Source organism: Conger conger, chromosome 11, assembly GCF_963514075.1.
Source record: "Conger conger chromosome 11, fConCon1.1, whole genome shotgun sequence".
In the NCBI taxonomy this organism is placed as follows: domain Eukaryota; kingdom Metazoa; phylum Chordata; class Actinopteri; order Anguilliformes; family Congridae; genus Conger; species Conger conger.
The window spans coordinates 20,454,782-20,473,710 of record NC_083770.1 but is presented as its reverse complement, the minus strand read 5'-3'; the positions used below and the strand labels follow the sequence as shown (position 1 = coordinate 20,473,710).

The 18,929-nt window shown below is 47.1% G+C and overlaps 1 protein-coding gene across 1 annotated transcript in view; it reads right to left on the bottom strand.

The window, feature by feature from the left end:
* Positions 1 to 18,929, bottom strand: part of dapk1 (death-associated protein kinase 1) — a 66,745-nt gene that overhangs the window by 25,532 nt on the left and 22,284 nt on the right. The window contains exons 3-11 of the mRNA XM_061260499.1: positions 10,056 to 10,277; positions 7,619 to 7,757; positions 6,077 to 6,206; positions 4,974 to 5,022; positions 4,851 to 4,877; positions 2,589 to 2,741; positions 1,819 to 1,864; positions 1,612 to 1,701; positions 676 to 768 (exon numbers count right to left, since the gene is read on the bottom strand). Of these exons, the coding sequence (XP_061116483.1) occupies positions 676 to 768; positions 1,612 to 1,701; positions 1,819 to 1,864; positions 2,589 to 2,741; positions 4,851 to 4,877; positions 4,974 to 5,022; positions 6,077 to 6,206; positions 7,619 to 7,757; positions 10,056 to 10,277 (949 nt within the window). The remainder of the gene's footprint in view (positions 1 to 675; positions 769 to 1,611; positions 1,702 to 1,818; positions 1,865 to 2,588; positions 2,742 to 4,850; positions 4,878 to 4,973; positions 5,023 to 6,076; positions 6,207 to 7,618; positions 7,758 to 10,055; positions 10,278 to 18,929) is intronic.

The window sequence follows — 18,929 nt, the reverse complement described above, 5'->3', positions numbered from 1 at the left end:
GCTGAAGCAAACACACCTTGTGGTGCTATTAGCGCACTGCTAAAGCAAACACACCTTGTGGTGCTATTAGCGCACTGCTAAAGCAAACACACCTTGTGGTGCTATTAGCGCACTGCTAAAGCAAACACACCTTGTGGTGCTATTAGCGCACTGCTAAAGCAAACACACCTTGTGGTGCTATTAGCGCACTGCTAAAGCAAACACACCTTGTGGTGCTATTAGCGCACTGCTAAAGCAAACACACCTTGTGGTGCTATTAGCGCACTGCTAAAGCAAACATAGACTGGGGCCTTTGAGCGATGAGAGGTACCAGCACGACAGCATGCAAAACAGAAAACACACCACGAAAAAATAAAAATAAGCCCGTCTCAACAAGCATTTCAGTCTTATATTTAGACTTAGAATCTTATTTCTATCACTCTTTTGTGAAAAGTGACAAAACTGTCATGGTGAGTTTGACTCATTCCACGTTTTGCCAACAGGGTAAGAAAATTCCACTTGTCAAGCAAAAACCAAGCTATTTTCTATGTGAGAGAAAGAAATAAGACTAAGTGTCGTTACAGGACTAAAACAGGAAGGCGTATTTAGTGTTCAGTGTAGGTCATTCATTGGTACAATTGAGGGGGGAACGCCCCCCCCCCCCCTCCTCTCTCAGGTTAATTACAGGTGGCTCACCAAGGTGTCGTCGCTACGGGCGACGCTCATGTTGCTCCTGGACAGGAATGAGCGGGAGAGGCGGTTACAGAGAGAGATGAGCCGCACAGATTGCTGTAGAGACAGAGAGGGACAGAGTCACTTCATCACAATCAACTGTCAATTCAGACTGAACTGCCAAATCAATCACTGTCAACTTTCTCTAAAAGACAGCTGCCCTACTGCTCTGATTACAGGTACTGTTTGAGTACAAAAAACTGCAAACTTAATCGTTTTAGAACTGCCGTTCAGATTTCTTTGGATACAATCACGTGGAGTAAACTTACTGAACTGCAAAATTAATCTTTTTGAACTTTCATTCGGATTTCTTTGTGTATGGCTGGAAAGGCAATAAATCACAGGTTCTGTGAAATGACCCCTCTTTCTCGGAGACAATCGCCTTACTGTTGTGGTTTCGGACACGGTTTAATCAAACACCAACACAAAGTAAAGGGACCTTGTTTAAATGAAACACGCCAATAGTGTGGACACCATCATATGTTTTCATTAGTTCTTGGGAAGCCATTTAAGTCCCTCCTAATCTCCACCTGTTATGAATGTTTTTTTTTGCTTTTTTTAATCAGGGACTGGCAGCTGGATCAAGGTTATGACTAATCCATCCCTGAACATTAAACTCAACAGCAAACATTTATTACTCACAGACTGTTTACACATATGCAAACATTACTCAAAATAAATTATGATGTCATTTTCAATAAAGTTTTGTTCCTTTGTGAAAGGGAAGACAAAATGGTTCAATTTGTCATTGGTGAAAGTGAGTTCTTTCCTCTAATCAGGAGAGTGTCCATGATTCCGCTGCATGATTTCTTGTGTGGGAATGTGACTTGCTAATTGGCAATTCCAAGTCACAGAGGAAAAAACGGAGGGTTTAAAAAAAGACACAATCTATCACATTACCTTCCATTTTTTCCTGGCAGCAAACTTCTTAAACTTTTCCATGTTGACTGCGGACTCTTTCCTGCTCAGTGCTTGCTGCGTGTCCTTTGGCTGAGGGAACAGAGAGGCATATTAAACACCAGGCTCCCTTTTCTGCAATTCAGCAATAACATTCAAGCATTTCAGAACAATCTATTCTCATCCGACACAAAAAACTGGCGGACAAACCTTGATCCAAGGATGTTGGAGGCTGTCCTGAATGGTCATTCTTTTTCTGCAGGAGCAAAAAGAATAAGAGAGAGCCTGAGACTAAAGTATTAACAAAAGCTGGAAGGTTCTAGTGCACTGTTGACTTAGGAGCAGTTAGCCTGTTGCAGGCGGCTATGATAACTACACCATGGCCATGAATTTGGAATGCCTGGGGTGTTTACTGTTTTAAACAGTGTCACATTATTGAAGATCACTGTGGAACTCCAGCGGAACTAACGCAGATAATAGCTTCTCTGTCCGACAGCTTTTTAGTTCTCACTCAGTCCTCCAGAAGAGCTGAATTAGGCTACACCATGAACACAATAAAAGTGAAATGGGAACACATTGCCAGAGGGATAGAGAACTATAGCCTAACGAGACTCAGTCTGTGGTTGGAACGCACAGGCAAACAATAGGATGTGTTATTGCCAAAATATTTATGCATTCCGGGGCCATGAAAATAGGCTGAAGGGGACCACAACTGACACCACAGATGGAAAAAAACAGTATGACAGAGCCCTGTGTGCATTGCCTGTTTCAGCTTCCGCTTCCTGTAAACAATATAATAAAAGTGGAACTCCAACTTAAAACATCAGCCGTGGCCTGGGTCAGGACAGAACTGGCCTTTACACTAAACACTGGTTAATGAATATAGGACCTTCTCATGGTAGATAAATATTATGAACTAAACCGTTATAGAGATCTGTCCAGCTTATCTGTATCTGTTCTGTAGAGGTGGATTAGCGTACTTTGGATCTTTGATGAGCAGCCGAGTGATGAAGTCTTTGGCCAGGGCGCTGGTGTTGCTGAAGAACTCCTCGTCGAACTCGTAGTTGACAGCGGACACGTTGGCCAGGGTCTCCTGCTTGTTGTCTCCGAGGAACGGGGAGGCGCCGCTCAATCTGTGGCACCGGGCGGAAAAACACAAAGTGGTGGTTGAGCGGGACAGAGCGTGTTAGCCCGGGGATGAAGGGATGCAAAGAATCCATCCGGCTGCCTTCAGCCCCTCCGGAAACACGAAAGGCCGCACACGCAGTGCCCACGACTGAACATCGACCGGCTGGACACAGTCAAGACAACAGACAACCGGACTGCTGCCAGATCTGCTCACTGCTACTGCTGTTTACTGTACACAGGAGTAAGTCACAGTGACTCAGAACCCATTTCATACTGTATGCGGTGCTCATTATAAACCAGGACACACAAACCATTGAAAATGACTTGAAGTATGAGAGGCTGGTAATAGAGGAGCATCTGAGCAGATACAGTGCTTAAGTCACATGGCAATGCTATTCAATGTAAAAACCTTAAACTGGTGATTCCCGTCTAAATAAATTGAGCTGCAGAACTGTGGAGCCATATACTAGGGCTATGTGGTCACACATGCACACGTGCACACACGCAAACGGGAGGAGGGAGCATTGCATAAGACAAATATGTACTCAATCTTTAGTATTTCAGGTTTATATTTCGACATAAATATTTCTATAACTGTTTTTGCCAAAGAAAACTGCCAATGAGGTGATCCAGTTTTATTAATTAGAAGGTTTGCCTTGAACTTTCACTTGTCAAGCAAAAAGTAACTAAAAACAACCTTATCATTATCTACTTCAGAGAAAAATACATTTTTAAGTCTCATTACAAGACTGAAGCCTAAAGGACGTTTTTTTGCAGTGTGTCTGCGGGTTTAACTGGCCTAGGCCTGTCTACACAGCTCAGAAGAGTCTTTCACTCCTGTGCTCGAGTCCTGAAATAAAGCATGCAGTCACACTCAGCTCACAATTGCACGAGCAGCATCCATTTCATACACAGGCCTACACCCACCCTTAACTTAAGAAACAAGATGACAGGGCACTTCAGAACACAGATCTCTGTTTGTGCCTGAAGGGAAAGGGAAGATTGCTTTCAAAAGTGTTCCATTTTAGTATCACTGCACAACAGGTAGTGACATTTCAAGAAAGGAGACTCTTGTGTAAATACGCACACCCAGATTTTGTTATTGCTACATCATACAGTAAGCCGTTCCAAACTTTGCGGTTTTCCACAGACATAACTCCGAAGTGAACAGAAGCTACAACAAAGAGCCAGAAGTGAAATAAACCGGGGGGGAAAGAAATTGACAAAGGGAGACGCAGCAGCTAGCAGCTAGCGACCTGGGAAACAGGAGACAGGTTGCGTTAACGATTTGCGATTTCGCATCTATTCTTACCCGGCCGTGACAGGAACGTGGGAGGCAGGGGGGAGAGAGACGATGGGATGGGGGCGGGGTGTGTTGGGGGTTGAGGGAGAGGATCTCCCCTCCTCGTTTGCGGGAGAATTGCTAATCCCGTGACCAATTCCTGCGTCCGCGCGGGGGGAGAGGGGAAAAGCCAACGGGGGGGGGGGGGGGGCTACGAGGGCGGGGCGGTGGCGGAGTGAGGCTCTCAACGCCGGTTCATGATTTGCATTTCAATTTGGGAGTAGGAGGATTGGTTTTTTTGTCAGGGCCGGAGCCTCCTTCGATGCGCTTATCTACCGAAGCAGAAACATGTCGTTTTCATTAAAGACACGTTCACGCAGCACCCAGAACCAGCTGGCGCCTGGCACAGGAGCCTGGGAAAATAACCGTGATCGCTCCGCGCAAACTGCCACTCGTACCAATAAAGAGATACACAACCACTAATAACTATTTCACATTCTCACGGCTGCATTGTCATAATAACTCTGGAGGCAACACAATGACAACTACAAACAAGCCAAAGCATGTCAACCTCATAAAAGCAGTACATCTAATATGATTCATGCAAAACAAATTGTTATGTCTACGCTCAAAATTTCCCCACTGATTTATTGTATGTGAATGCACATAATATCAAATGCACTTTTATTAATAAACAAAGACTTGTAACAATGCATTCAGGCGCTACTCTAGGCATGGATGAACCATACTAGGTGTATACGCGTATAATATTAACCACTCTGCATCAAATACACTAATAATTATAATTGTCATGATAATTATTAATACTTACAGTATGTATGTTATCACCCCAACACTCCTGAAATTGGAAAAGAGAAGTATTATGGAACATACATGGAGAAATGCAGATGATTTGATTCAGATGTGGTTTATAAATCGGGCTAAACCTTCTCACCACATGTCTGCTTCCAGGCCCAGAGGCTCATAATTCACCACCTCTGGAGCTGCAAGAGGAACACAAAGAAAAAAAATGAAGAACATACAAGAGTTATGCAATGTGCCTATTAAATGAATCCATATACACTGTACACATGCCCTTTAAATCAACATCATGTCTTTTACTCACACTGCAAAAACAAATACTCCAGTCTTAACAACTATTTTAGTCCTGTAATAAGGTCTCTCAAGTAGAAAATATTTGCTTATTTTAAGTTAAAGTTGCTTGACGAGTAAAAGCTGGTATTCAACTGGAAAATCTTGAAATAAGTTCAAATTGTCTTACCTCATATTTTTTTCTTAGTAAAATAAATAGGATTTTGAATATAAGACTAAAATCGTTTTTATTTTTGGTTTTTGCAGTGTATTGACAGACAAATGACCAGATAGATTTATTGAGATCATGGGGGGAGGGAGGGTGCCGTTGTGGCAAAGATAGGTTGTTAATCAACAGTGTCTCTGTACGAACCTGCAAACATATATAATTTCTCTAATCAGGGAGTGGCTGTTTTTGAGTTGCGGTCTTGTTATTTGGTGAGAGATGTGTTTTGGCAGTGTGAGAGCATGTGATACAGCCTGAAAGCATGTGCCTCATGCCAAAAGCATGAGAGCTGGCAACCATGAGGGAGACGTGTTAACCAACAGGATAGATCATAACAAAGTTGGGCAGCCCTGCTCTAGCTGTCGAGTGTGGTGTGCTTTATTAGACTTGGAGCGAAAACCAACAGGATGGTAGATCTCCTAGAACAGGGGTGGGCAGCCCTAGATTTGGCGAAGACTGGGTCAGTTCGGACCGTTTCCGGACTGATCAGAACGGGGCCCTGCCGGCTTCCATGTGGCAGCACTTGGGGAACGGTGGAGGGGGGAATGGGAAAGTGACAAGAAGTGTTGGCAGCTCCATGCCAGCTGTGTCTCTGTCACTCCCCCTCACAGTGAATCTTTAAGGGGCTCCTGTCAGAAACAGAGCGGTCATGCCCAGCGCCCTGCTACCGTGCCCTGATTCCGGGGCGGGGTATCTGTGTGTGTGAGTGACCTGGCTGGGGAGCTGTGTGTGGGACTGACCTACAAATTCCGGGGTCCCGAAGATGTTTTTGAAATCGTTGCCGAAGTCGATCTTGTGAGCCAGGCCAAAGTCAATGAGCTTAATACGCGGGTGAGGCACCTTCCTGTTCAGCAACATGATGTTCTCCGGCTGGGGAGGGAGAGAGTGAGAGCGTGAAAATGAGTGTGTATGCGTGTGTGTGTGAGAGAGAGACAGGAAGTGTGTGTGTGAGAGGAAGACAGAGAGTGTGTGTGTGTGTGTGTGTGTGAATGGGAGAGTGTGTGTGTGACCATGTGTGCATGTGCGTGTGCATGAGAGAGAGAGTGTGTAAACATCAGGGACAGTGTGTGTGAGTGCGTATGTGAGAGAGGGTATGTGTGTGTGTGTGTGTGTGTGTGTGTGTGAGAGAGAGAGAGAGAGAGAGAGAGAGAGAGAGTGAAAGAGAGAGAGAGTATTGTTGTTGAGAAAAGAGAGGTAGGAAAGAGCCATCACAGATGGAAATCACATGCAAAGCCAGAAGAAGTCATTGCTGGAAAGCGGAGCCGAGCCATAACACAGTCCAGAACTGAATTCCCATGGTAACAGAGCTGATGTGTGCCAACAGACAGCAGAGCTGTTTTACTTAAGCCTTACTAAGAAAACTGATACCATGACAATTATTTTAGAATAATTTATACAGACAGCAGATATTTTTATCTGAGGCATTTAACAGCTTGCTTTTTTACATGCTATCCTTTAAATAATGCAGGAACACAATTTAAGTTAAGCACCTTGCTAGATGTAAATGTTAAATGTAAATGTAATGTGGTAAGGTAAACACCTGGCACCTAGCCTAGTTATTTTAGCACTAATGACTAAAGTCATTTCAAGAACAGAGGTTAATAAATATCCCAAGAGAGACGTGTATGTACCTGTAATTTTTTTCCCTGCCTGCACAGTTGCAACGCCTGTGTTCAGCTCTCTACCCCTCTCTCTGTGTTCAGCTCTACCCATCTCTCTGTGTTCAGCTCTCTACCCCTCTCTCTGTGTTCAGCTCTCTACCCCTCTCTGTGTTCAGCTCTCTACCCCTCTCTCTCTCTGTTCAGCTCTCTACCCCTCTCTCTGTGTTCAGCTCTCTACCCCTCTCTCTCTCTGTTCAGCTCTCTACCCCTCTCTCTGCTGTACCGTACACATGGTAAGTAGGCTCTGAAGTAGGAGTGGGCAATTCCGGTCCTGGAGGGCCAGTGTACACGCAGGTTTCTGTTTCCAGCAATTACCCTGGCTAAATGAGCTTACTGGCTATACACACCAACACTGATTCACTCAAAGATCAGACCACAGTAAAACATTTCATACAGGGGCACAAGAACAGTCTTCGGTTGTTATTCATGTGCTTATGAAATGTAGCTAAAATGTCAGATGGCCTTAATGTGAGGGCTAATTAAGTCGTTAAGGCCAGAAGAAAGAAACCCAGAAACAGGCCCTCGTTGCCCACCTCTGCTCTAAAGCTACAGGAAGAGCTGGAAATGAACAAAGCACACTGGTAGTGAAACGGGCTGTTTGTCGCTCCTGCGGGATCGCACCTTCAGGTCGAAGTGGGCGATGCGTTTTGAGTGCAGGTAGAAGACGCCGTCCAGGATCTGTTTGAGGAATTCAGTCGCCTCCTCCTCAGTCAGGGACTCTTTCTCCGCCAGGAAGTCGAAGAGTTCTCCCCCGGCGACTCTGTGGAAGAGGAAAGGTGGGGGTTGGGGAGCGTTAGACGCTGCCGTCTGACAGAGACGCTCAGGCCCGCTGTGCCTAGGTCCGCTAAATTCTACACGGCACTTAATCTGACGTATGTGACAGATCAAGACGCTGAAGCATCTCACTGGTTATTGTGGATGTCAGGCGTAGGCCGAGAGGATTTATCCCCTTAAACACAGGGGAGAGGCAGGAAGCATGCAGCCGCATACATCATATCCCTGTACGGCAACAAAGCCTTGGGACTACAACCCCTGAGAACTACAACTCCCAGCAACGACGGCGATCATTTTCCACTCCGGCAAAATGTACCTGAAACCAGCAAACAGCTCAGAGTTCTGCACTTGAAGCAAACCCTTAATTTATAAATCACAGCTTTCACTGCTGTCAGGCTTTTTTTCCCTTTTTTCTTCTGCACACAGAAAAGGCCGTGACACTTAATTGAATATTCAAAGCAGCACAATCGCTGTGAAATAACAACCCCCCTCATTTTGGCAGCAGTTTTGATTTGGGATTTTTTGATCTTTGACGATGGTTATAATTACAGCTCAGTGCACGCGGTTGAGCGATGTGACACGATCCACGCCTGTTTTCATTTCACGGTTGGGGGGGGGGGGGGTGGGAGAGACAGAGGAACAGCTGCGGGCTGTGACAAGATAATATGGCTTGATAATAGAGCCCAGAGAGTGACTGCCTGGTCACAACAAACAGGACCCCAGCTGAAACAACAGCCGCTAACGCCGAGGCTCCCCTGCCCACCTGCTCCCCGCTAACCTCAGAGTCAAACGCACAGGAGGCTTCAGATCATAAATCTGCCAGGCTGAGTAAAAGGCCAGCATTATACCGCACGTTTAAAAAACACTTTTATAATCAACTTTTCACCCCCAGTGTGATGTATTCCCTGATTTTGAATGTCCTTTCATTGCTTTAGGAAATAACATAGCCGCCCCGACATCGCGACAGGAAGGCTCACAATAGCGCACGCGCCTCATACGCACGCAGCTGGCAGCCGATTAACACACTGCCAACCGGATTCTACACGCCTGGGACCAAACGCAATTTAGAAGAGATTTGCCAGGGAGCGATTCAGGGAGCCCCTTGTAATTACAAAGGTCAAAGGTCACTGGGTTTTGCCAGTCACCACTGAGGAGGTTTTAGAGTGAACCGCACTCTGTGAGGCTAATGCAGTACAAATATGTGACAGGACCCGGTTCAAATACGAAATTGTTGTTTTGGATTTAAATACATTTCCCCGCTTCAGTCTGGTGTATTAAAACCTATGAAATACTCTCAAAAAGGGCAAGCCCCGCCATCTCGTCCTCTTGGTTGACTCCATCTCACCAGACAAGATCAATGGAGCACAGAAGCATATTTGAATCCAAAACAATTTCGAAAAACAATTTTCACCATGGTCTCTATGTGGCTGCTAAACAAATATTAACCGCATTTGGTAAAGGCTTCCTCCAGGATGCGGTGAAAGAAGATCACCAAATTCTTGTCGTTCTTTAAGCGGCTGAAGCGAGTCATTCACCGTGTCTGTTGGCAGAGGGTGCAGTCGATGCACATGAAAGGCGTGTGTTTTTCAGAGGCGTGCGGGCGAGGTGGCAGGTCTGTGTGTTTGTGGTAACAGGCTCGACCGGTTGGGCTCAGAGAACCGGCCTGGTGGGTTTCCCCTCAGGCGGTTAAACACTCGGTGAAGCCAGCGGACTGATTAATGCACTGCACGTGACGGCACAGGTGAGCTGGGGTAAGCCTAACAAGCAACAGGTGAATGAATAACGAAATGAGCAATGACATGAGCTTGCCCTTTTACACTGCCTGAAACTGCAGTTTATTTTGTGTGTATCAACTGAAATGTGATCTCGATGATAAATTAATTACTTCAAAACTTTGCTTCTGTGCACTTGGATTCTGAAGCCCAAGGAAAAGTTATCGAATTCCCTGCCAAAAGGAAACCAATAACACAATAATATGAGTACAGGTAGCGTGTGAAATATTATCCGTAATTGAAGTGTAGCCCTGAGCAGCAGGCCTGCTGGAAGGCTGCCTGACCGGCAAGACTAGAATTGCTGGTTCGAGCCCCCTGTAGGCATATAGGGATGCTGACCTGCATCTGGAGAGATGAAGCCGGGTCCCTAACATGAGAAAAGAACCCTGCCACTGGGCCCAAGAGCAAGGCCCTTAAACCAAAACCTGCTCCAGCCTAGCGTAGCTGAAATGAGCATGACGAAGACAGAAACGACGACGATGATGATGATGAAGAAGTGAAGGGGCACTCACAGCTCCAGAATGAGGATGACCTCGGCCTTGTTCTCGAACACGTTGTGCAGCGTGATGACGTTGGGGTGCTGGATGTCCTTCAGGATGCTGACCTCCCGCTCGATGTCCTCCTTGGTCACCCCGCGCCGGCTGGCCTTGGTTCGCCTCTTCTTGATGAATTTGGCGGCGTACTCCAGGCCTGAGCTCTTCTCACGGCACTTTTTGACCAAGGCGAACTGCCCACTGCGAAGACAAGAGAGCAGCCGTGTCGTAATTCAGGAAATTACGAAAACCAAATCAAAACCGTGTCTGCATCGTGTCTCTTAAGTGTTGCCATTTCTGCATGTGGGCGTTAAACTATAAGAAGAAATTCACATCTATGTAATTTAAAAGCACAGCCCTGAAGCCTTCTCTTTTTAGAGATCCACTTCTAGAACAATCTCAATTTCAAGGAATACATTGGATTGGACACATCACATCTTACCAGCTATATGGTCTTTAAATATCTGAAATACAAACTATTTATTTGCATTCAGGCACCCCACTGGGCCCTTCTAAGTTTCATGTATATTTTTATAAAAACATGACTTTTACCCAACCAAAGGAAAGAACTGCAAGGCCTGCATCGGTGGAGCCGAGAGCGTAGCTCCAGCAGAGACACAGGAAACCAGTATGTGGATTTCTGACCATGTGATCAGCCGCAGTGTTCAGTTCCCCTGACACATCGCAGCTCTGTGGCTCTGGTGAGTCACGACTCGCAAACTGAACCGGGTCCAGGTTGTGAACGCTGCGTTGCCCACGACCGGGCGAACAGCAAAAACCCGCGGCGAATGCTCCAGTCCTCCACGCCGTGCTCTTAACATGAGTCAGACGGGCTCTGTTTGCGGCGGGGGGGGGGGGGACGTAACCGGCAGCGGGAGCCCGGAGATTCACCAGACCTCCCACATGTTCTCCTTCAGCCAGCACACAGAGAACCAGCGCTCCCGGCAATTCCCTGTACACGCTTCCGGCAGCAGCGTTTTACACCGCCTAGATGGCCATCTGTCCGGTTTTAGGCCCAGCAGTCTGGACGCTCATTTTTAATGTGGGGGTGACATTCAGGAGGTAAGAGCAGATTGCTGCCGGTTCGATCCCGCTCTGGGTGTGTCGAGGTGTACCTGAGCAAGACACTGCTATAGGTCCTGACAAGCTGATTGGTTCCTTGCATGGAAGCCTGTCTCCGCTGTCGTGTGAGTGAGTGTGGGAGTAGGTGAATGAGAAGCATCAATTCTAAAGTGCTTTGGATAAAAGCGCCAGATAAATGCAGTCCATGTACCATTTACCATTTTTCCTCCTTTTGAGATCATCCATATTTTTTTACTGCATCTTCATTTCTTTAATACTTGTTGTCCTAGAAAGTATTGGCTGAAAGTGGTCACTGGTTAAATACTAAATGGGAACAAATCACCCACATTGGTCCCTTACTTTAATGCATGCAGAGTCACATAGGCTACTGGTAAGTATAGCATAGCCTGTGGATATTCATCTATAAAACGAGTAGCCTATACTACAGATTATGACATATTATGGGTCATAATCTGGCACCACTGAATCTTGCAAAGTGTCCTCCTTTTTTTAGGTTATCGAAGCGTTCACCCTACACCACCGGCTGGGGCAGCACTAACTTCTACACAGTCAAAACCCCTCCTCACACAAAGGTAGCAGGCCCGTGTAACTTTGACAGTCACCACTGCTGGTTAAAAAAAGAGCTATGCTAATAAACACAGAAAGAAGACAGCCTTTTTTCATTATGAGAGGCTGTACAGACAAGAGCCCATCAACTGTCAGGCCTGGCAGAATAGCCGGGTCTACACCGGATCACAGAGAGCCATTGGCAAACTGTTACAGTTAATGTAGATCTTCTAACTGTTAACTGAGAGGTCCGTCTGCAAATTCATGGCGACAAAACGCAGACTCGACGAAGGGCAGTCTCCGTCATGAGACCAGGAAAGTAAACAGAAAAAACAGACCAGACAAAACACTTCTGAGATGTACGTATATTGTCCACGCGTTCAAGCATCAGATTCGATCCAGAGTGACTTCAGTAAGTGCATAGACAAAGGTTTACGCAATCAGCAGAGACGATGCCAAGCCATCAGTGTCACAACCAATAGCAGCAGTCAGCAAATAACAATAACACTGCCATAACAACAGCATAAAAGGAAGTGCCATATTTCTCAGCGCTGTAATGTAGCCTACAGTCCAGAACTGAATCCTGACTGTGTCAATACAGACTGAGCAGCACACAACTGACTACAAACTGTTACCAGATGAAGATGGGTTTCAATTAGGAATTTTCCTCTGAAGAACTGAAAAGATACATTGACTCGGGTGCATGTTATTTTGGAGGATGCCTGGTTGAACCCCAGTTTGAAATGTTGGTACGCAGCAAAATGGTTAATGTGAATACAATCTAGCCACCATGGACTCAGATAAACTATGTTGGTGTTGATTGAACACTGAACCTTTTATCGTGTAATAGCTTACAGGGTAGTTCCACCATGTGGTCAATCTTCAGACCCAACACCCTATCCAGATCTCTGCTCCGTGATTGGCTATCCCCTCCCTCCAAAGATCAATCCAATTCCACTCAATCCCCCAATGCTGGAACAAATTCCCATGGTGCCCAGGACCAGGGCTGTCACTACTGAAAGGTGGGGACAGCAGAACTGTCATCCATCTTCAGCCCCGCCCTCTATAGGTCAGATCTTGTTTGCCCTCACACCACCACCCCGACAACACCACCTCACTGAATTCAGGTCATGCCATTCTTTATGGTTTTGCGTTGTTCTTGTGATGAACATAACATGTATGTAGTCAGCATCTGTATTTTGGTTTTTGCAAAGAGTAGCTAATCTGCATTAGTCCTTTAGTGGTGTTACACATACTCGCCTGGGGAAGTTATCCTAGTCCAGCAGCGTGACTCACACGAATCAGGCGAATGATGTAATGTGCTTATGTTCTCCTACACTGCACGTCAACGGACGAGAGCGAATATAATGGTATGGAATGTACTGTAATGTAATGCCCCAGCTTTTCTAAATTGACAGCAGTTGTCGCCATGTTCCCAGGCTTGCAAACGCCCACATGCAAGCAAACGGTGAGGAGAAGTAAAGGGGGGGACGGAACAGAATCTGTGATCCACAACCGCTCTGAAGTGTTCGTCAAACATCCGCGTTTTTCTCCGCGAGGCGGCACGGGGGAGGGACGGGGCTTTGAGCGTAATTGCGGCTGGCATGGCAGGGAAGAGAGGGCTGCGGTGTAAAGTTGAGCCGAGGACAGGGCTTCCAGGCTTCCTGAGGATGACACGCACAAAGGCCCGATAAGCGCAGGAAGGAGAGAGGGCTTTTTCTCATGCTAATCCGCGCTATAGGCCTCAGTGTGCTCAGCCATTACCGACGCTGACCGAGCTGATAAAGACCCGCATTTGCATTTTATCTGAGTTCCAGCGCTCCGCAAACCCTCTCTGTGACTCACAGGCCAGGGAGCGGGAGCTGGGAGATCTCAGCGATAACGCCCCGCAAGATGGAGGAACCCACCCTCCCCCCCACCCTGGGAACCATCTGCCGCACGGAGACCGACACTGCGCCCCGCAAACGGAGCGGGGGGGGGAGGGGATATGTGCAGCAGACGTGGGTCAAAGAACCACTGGAATTGGGTTGGGTCAAATATGTAATTGTTTTGGATTCAAAAACTTTTCTGTGCTCGATCAATCTTGGGACTCACCTACCTGACTTACTGACCAGATTCACATAACTGACCACCAAGGGGGTCCAGCCACATACCTGCTCCTGTTTTAGATGAGCTTCTTCTCGACACTCCCACTGAAGTGCTGAAAAGCTTGTTAATTTGTGCCTCTTCAAAAAAGAAGGAAAGGCCAAGGCCTCCGCTAGCCTGTGTAGCTGCAGCCTGTGCCTACGGGAGCGTTCTGAAGGCAGTTCTGTCCATCGTACTCATAAGGAAGAGGTGAGCGGGAGCCCTGTTCTCTGTTCCTTTCCATGACAGAATTGAGTGGGATCTGTATTCCCTCCCCCCAAACCCCCGGCCAACCTCCCCTCTCGCCCCCTCGCCCCCCCAACCCCCTCGTTGACCCCCCCACCCCACAGCAGGCCCCCGTGGAGAGCCATGGTCCATCGAGCGGTGTAAATGACATCACAGTCAGGCCAGCCCCCCAGGCTTACAAAGGAGCTGACTGGTCATGTGAATTTGGGCCTTTGGAGCCGCCAAGAAAGCGCGGGGGGGGGGGGGGGGATGATGCTATTCACCACTGCTCAGGGTGCCGTCTGCATGCTAAGCGGGCGCTGCCTGCACACGCATCATAAAATAACACAACAACACAACACAACATAATGCAGAGAACATCCCAGCAATGCTCGCCTTTTCCTACCACTAAAGCGTGCCTACAGCTTAGTTTGGCTAAAAGCTAAATAGTATCTAGCACCGTATCAAGCCTGGTCTTGAAAGCCCTCTGTGTTTCTGCCTCCACTACATGTCCTGGCAAGCTATTCCACACAGTGACCGCTCTGTGGGAAAATAATTGCTAATATCTGTGCCGAATTTGTCCTTTGCCAATTTCTATTCATGCCAAGACGTCATGAGTGTCATGAGGGTGGCAGCCCCGCCCCTCTGCCCAAACCCCCCAAACCCCCTCCCCGAGTCTCCAGCGCCATGGTGACAGAGTGCCCTAATAACCGCTCTGGCAATTTAATTGCCGGGGCTAATAGCAGCCCTCCTAAATCTGGCATTGTGGGAGTTTCCGTAGCAGCCAAAATCGAGCCACAGCAGCTCCTCGACCAGACTACTTACACCTGCTGTTATGGTTCCCCAGAAACTACAGTGAGGTCCATAAGTATTTGGACAGTGACACAATTTTAACGGCCTGTAATTCCTCCATGATTCACTCCATATGGATGTTAATGCTATATGGAGAGTATGTACATCCATATCCATTGCAGTCCAATTACAGCCCTTTAAAATGGTGTCATTGTCCTAATACTTACGGACCTCACAGTACATCTAAGAGCATTGACCTGTTCTAATATGAATCCCATCGCAGAGAACGCATTTGGCTACACAGGTGAGGCTTTCAGAAATGAACCTCTGTAAATTAACACTGAACTTAGCCCAGCTTGGTCCACTTAACCAAGTAATTTTTCAAATCCATTTCCACATTTCCCATATCAATTGAACCTGTAATTAGATATGAATGGCAACTCTTACACAGCTCACCCCCTGACCGTTCGAGCCAATGGCACATTCTAGAAGGCTTTCGGGCAGCTAAATCGCAGAGGGAAGCCCACTCTTCAAAGTCTCCCCCCCGAGTCAGAACAATCCCTCGGTTGTTGCGACCCAGCAACTTGAGAGCTGAATCCTGATACCTTTCTAAGATGCCTTTCTCTGGTGCAGACTCTGCCTGCAGGTACTGTAAGAATGGGGTAGACTGCTCAGGTTTGCAGCAAAGAGAACAAATGTGCATGTTGTTGTTGTTTTTTGCATGTTTTCTCAGAAAAGTGGTTTCTGCATTTCACTCACAAACTGTTCGAATTTTGTCAGTGAGACTCCAGCCAATCCCTCTTACTCTTAAAAAGGGACACAAGCTTTTTCCACAACCGCCCTGCATTTTAAACTGAAGTGACAATTGAAACTCCACCGCTGTGTGTAAGGGCACAAATGGCAATGGGCAGATTTGATGTTAAATAGAGTGCAAAAGTGCCACTTATAGCCATGTGAGGTTGCCAGACAGCTGGTCTTGGACTGATTTCAGACATCACCTTTCACCCTCTGCCCTGTCCACAATCGGTACCGACACCCTGCCAGTCAGCGAACCCAAACTTCTTCAACACTTTATGAGGTATTTATTAGACCTCTTTTTTGACTTATTGGTCTTCTGCTGCTGTAGCCTATCCACTTAGAGGTTTGACACGTTGTGTGTTAAAATGCTATTCTGCATACCACTGTTGTAATGTCTAGTTATTTGCACTACTGTCACCTCCCTGTCAGTTTCGACCAGTCTGACCTGTCTCCACTGACATTTCTCATTAACAATGCATTTTTGTCTACAGAACTGCTGCTCACTGGATGTATTTTTGTTTTCCGCAGCATTCTCTGCAAACTCTACCACCATGTCTAGCCCCAAAAGTCATTCCACAGTCGAAGTCACTCAGATCACATTTCTTCCCCATTCTGACATTCGGTCAGAAAAACAGCTGAACCTCTTGACCACGTCTGCATGCTTTTATGCATTTAGTTGCTGGAAAAGGATGGGCTCGTGGAGGCTGCAGAAATTCAGAGACGGGGGGGGGGGGGGGGGGGGGGTGAAGAGGTTAACGACGTCATTAGCCCCATGGCTAGCGCTAGGCGGTGCGCACTTCCCACACAGGGCTTGGCTAACACTCCTCCGCCCCTCTGCTGTTTCACAAGCGCATCAGCCAGCCATGGAGAAGTAAGGGAAAAAGACCCGCCCTGAACGTCCAATCTTACCCAAAAAGGGCCGGCATGGGGGCAGCTTTTTGTTTTAACCCAGCGTTAACACAAATGATTTAGCCCAGCACTATTATGGTCCTGGTTTATAAATTAGAATTTTGTTATATAGTGACTTACCATTGATCAGACTAAGCAGGGGATCCCTGGAACAATGCGCAGTTAAAAGCCTTGCTCAAGGGTCCAAGAGCTGCATGGATCTTATCAGGGCTACACCAGGGGCTTGAACCACCAACCTTCCGGGTCCAGTAACTTACCTTAGCCACAAGGCTACAGGGTGCCTCTACCAAGATTATTTAATTAGTTGAATCAGGTGTCATTGTGCTGAGCTAAAGCACAGGCCCTTATTGAATAAGATTGGACACCCCCACTGTACACTCATGAAGCCAGCTGTACACAGACAGAAATGCGGGGGTTAAAATGGCCGCCGTTGGACTGGGCCTGACGGGTGAGGAGAAACTACACCTCCCAGAGGCCGCAGCAGATAGCAGCGAGACCTGTGTCCATGCGAATGTGTCCCGTCATGGCGAAATCAGACTATGCAGTCGAGCCCCCCATTTCATTAAGCCGGCGTTTATTATACTTTTAAAATCAACAGGGGAGTCAGCTCGCAGGCATGCAGGAGAGACGGCAGCACTAACCAAAGATTCGCTCATCCTAATTACACCCACGGGACCCTTCAGGGAAACTGCAAATGCTCCAACATTGGGAAACACTCTGAATAAACAAAGAGGAAAGGGGGGGGTTCCCCACCTCCCCCAAAAATATTCATGATTTCTTCAGCACATATTATCAAAAACACATGCTGGTTCCACACAGATTATAAACAGAAGGCTCGGTGGACCGCTTCCCAAATACTTCTCCATTTGTTTTACGTTTATTTATTTTCTTGCATTGATGATCACGAGCAAGCAGACCCCTCTCGCCATTTTAATTATTCCTTCTACAGTCTCCGCTCATTTGTTTGAGAGCGGCCAGGAATCGGGTGGCGAAAGAACTATGCGAACAACCGGCCCCTATTCCTTGTTGTTTTCTTTGTATCCATCGTGGTCCGGCTCGAGAGGTCCTCACCCACAAAGAAGTACAACACGGATTTACATCACACAGCGAGAAGTGGGTGGGAGGGTGTATCTGAGAGAGCTTACTTGGGGGGTGTACGCCTTGTTTTCCTGTTAAAGAAGCCAACGTTTTTATGGTTTTATGGTACCTGCCACTTGGGAGGTGTCATTTCAGATTCGTGAAAGGGCTTCAAATTCTACAGATAATGGCGTCTGACGATTCTCGCGGTGTTCGGACTATAGGCCTGGTATTTATTCATTAAAAAACAGGGGCCCTTAATTGCTGGCTGGTGATAAGGGGTAGACTGCTTTTAAAAACTCTTTGTTTGGTTTAGCAGGGGAAGAGGGCTTCCCTGTTTCTGTACTGGGAATGTGTGTACCCCTTTGCTGCCCCGCCCTCAAGTGGGACTCCTGAACAAACAACATGGTTCACAACCAATTAAGTTTTCAATTGGACGCATGAATCATTTCCTGTCTGGAACAGGTCAGCGCAGAGAAGGGCCACAGTTCCTAAAAAGCTGCTCTGAGGCACAAAATAAATGAGCGCTTGAAAGTCAACGCTCGACATCTCCAACCAGACGCTGCTTTCTGTTTTTGGTTGAAATTTCAGACACAAGCAGAGCCAATTCAACAAGACAAAGTTGAGCAGCAGAATTATCCGCGAGGCAAGTCTGTATTCAATCCATGCATATCACCAGAAAAGCGGGGTGGGGGCACAGGCGTCTCTTTCAGACAAGCTTTTGTGGCCTTTTACAGTCTCCCTGGGGGGCATTTCACCCGGGACGGAGCCCAGCTGAGTAAAAAGGCTCAGGAGCAGGTTTCCCAAACTACAACTCCATTTGGCCACAATTTCCGCCTTTGCCAAACACGCCCAATCCCTCGCCGTTGACCAAGAAATGAAGATTGACAAGGTGGGCAGATTATTTCAGAGACACACTAGCATGAGGGGGGGGCAAGGACAGGACGTGTCTGTTAGCACAGCGAGAGGCAGACTTATCATCAATATTCTGTGTTGGCAACTGACCGTACCGCTTGATGACCGTAGGCCTTGGGTACTTAGCACGCTCGTATCAGTGGGTCAATATGAGCAGGCTGAGGGAGCTCCACACTCTAAACGGTTAGGAATGCACTGCTTTCACAGGGAGATTACGTTCTGGGCAGCCGGGCCCTGAGTCAGTCTCTCTAACCGACATCAGAGTGATCAGCACTGTCATGGCTGCTAGAGGAGGGGGAAGCACCACAGAATATAAACACAAAGCATGGCTTCGGCCTTAATCTACTGTAAATACAACCCAGCCTGAGGTTAACCTCACAGTCA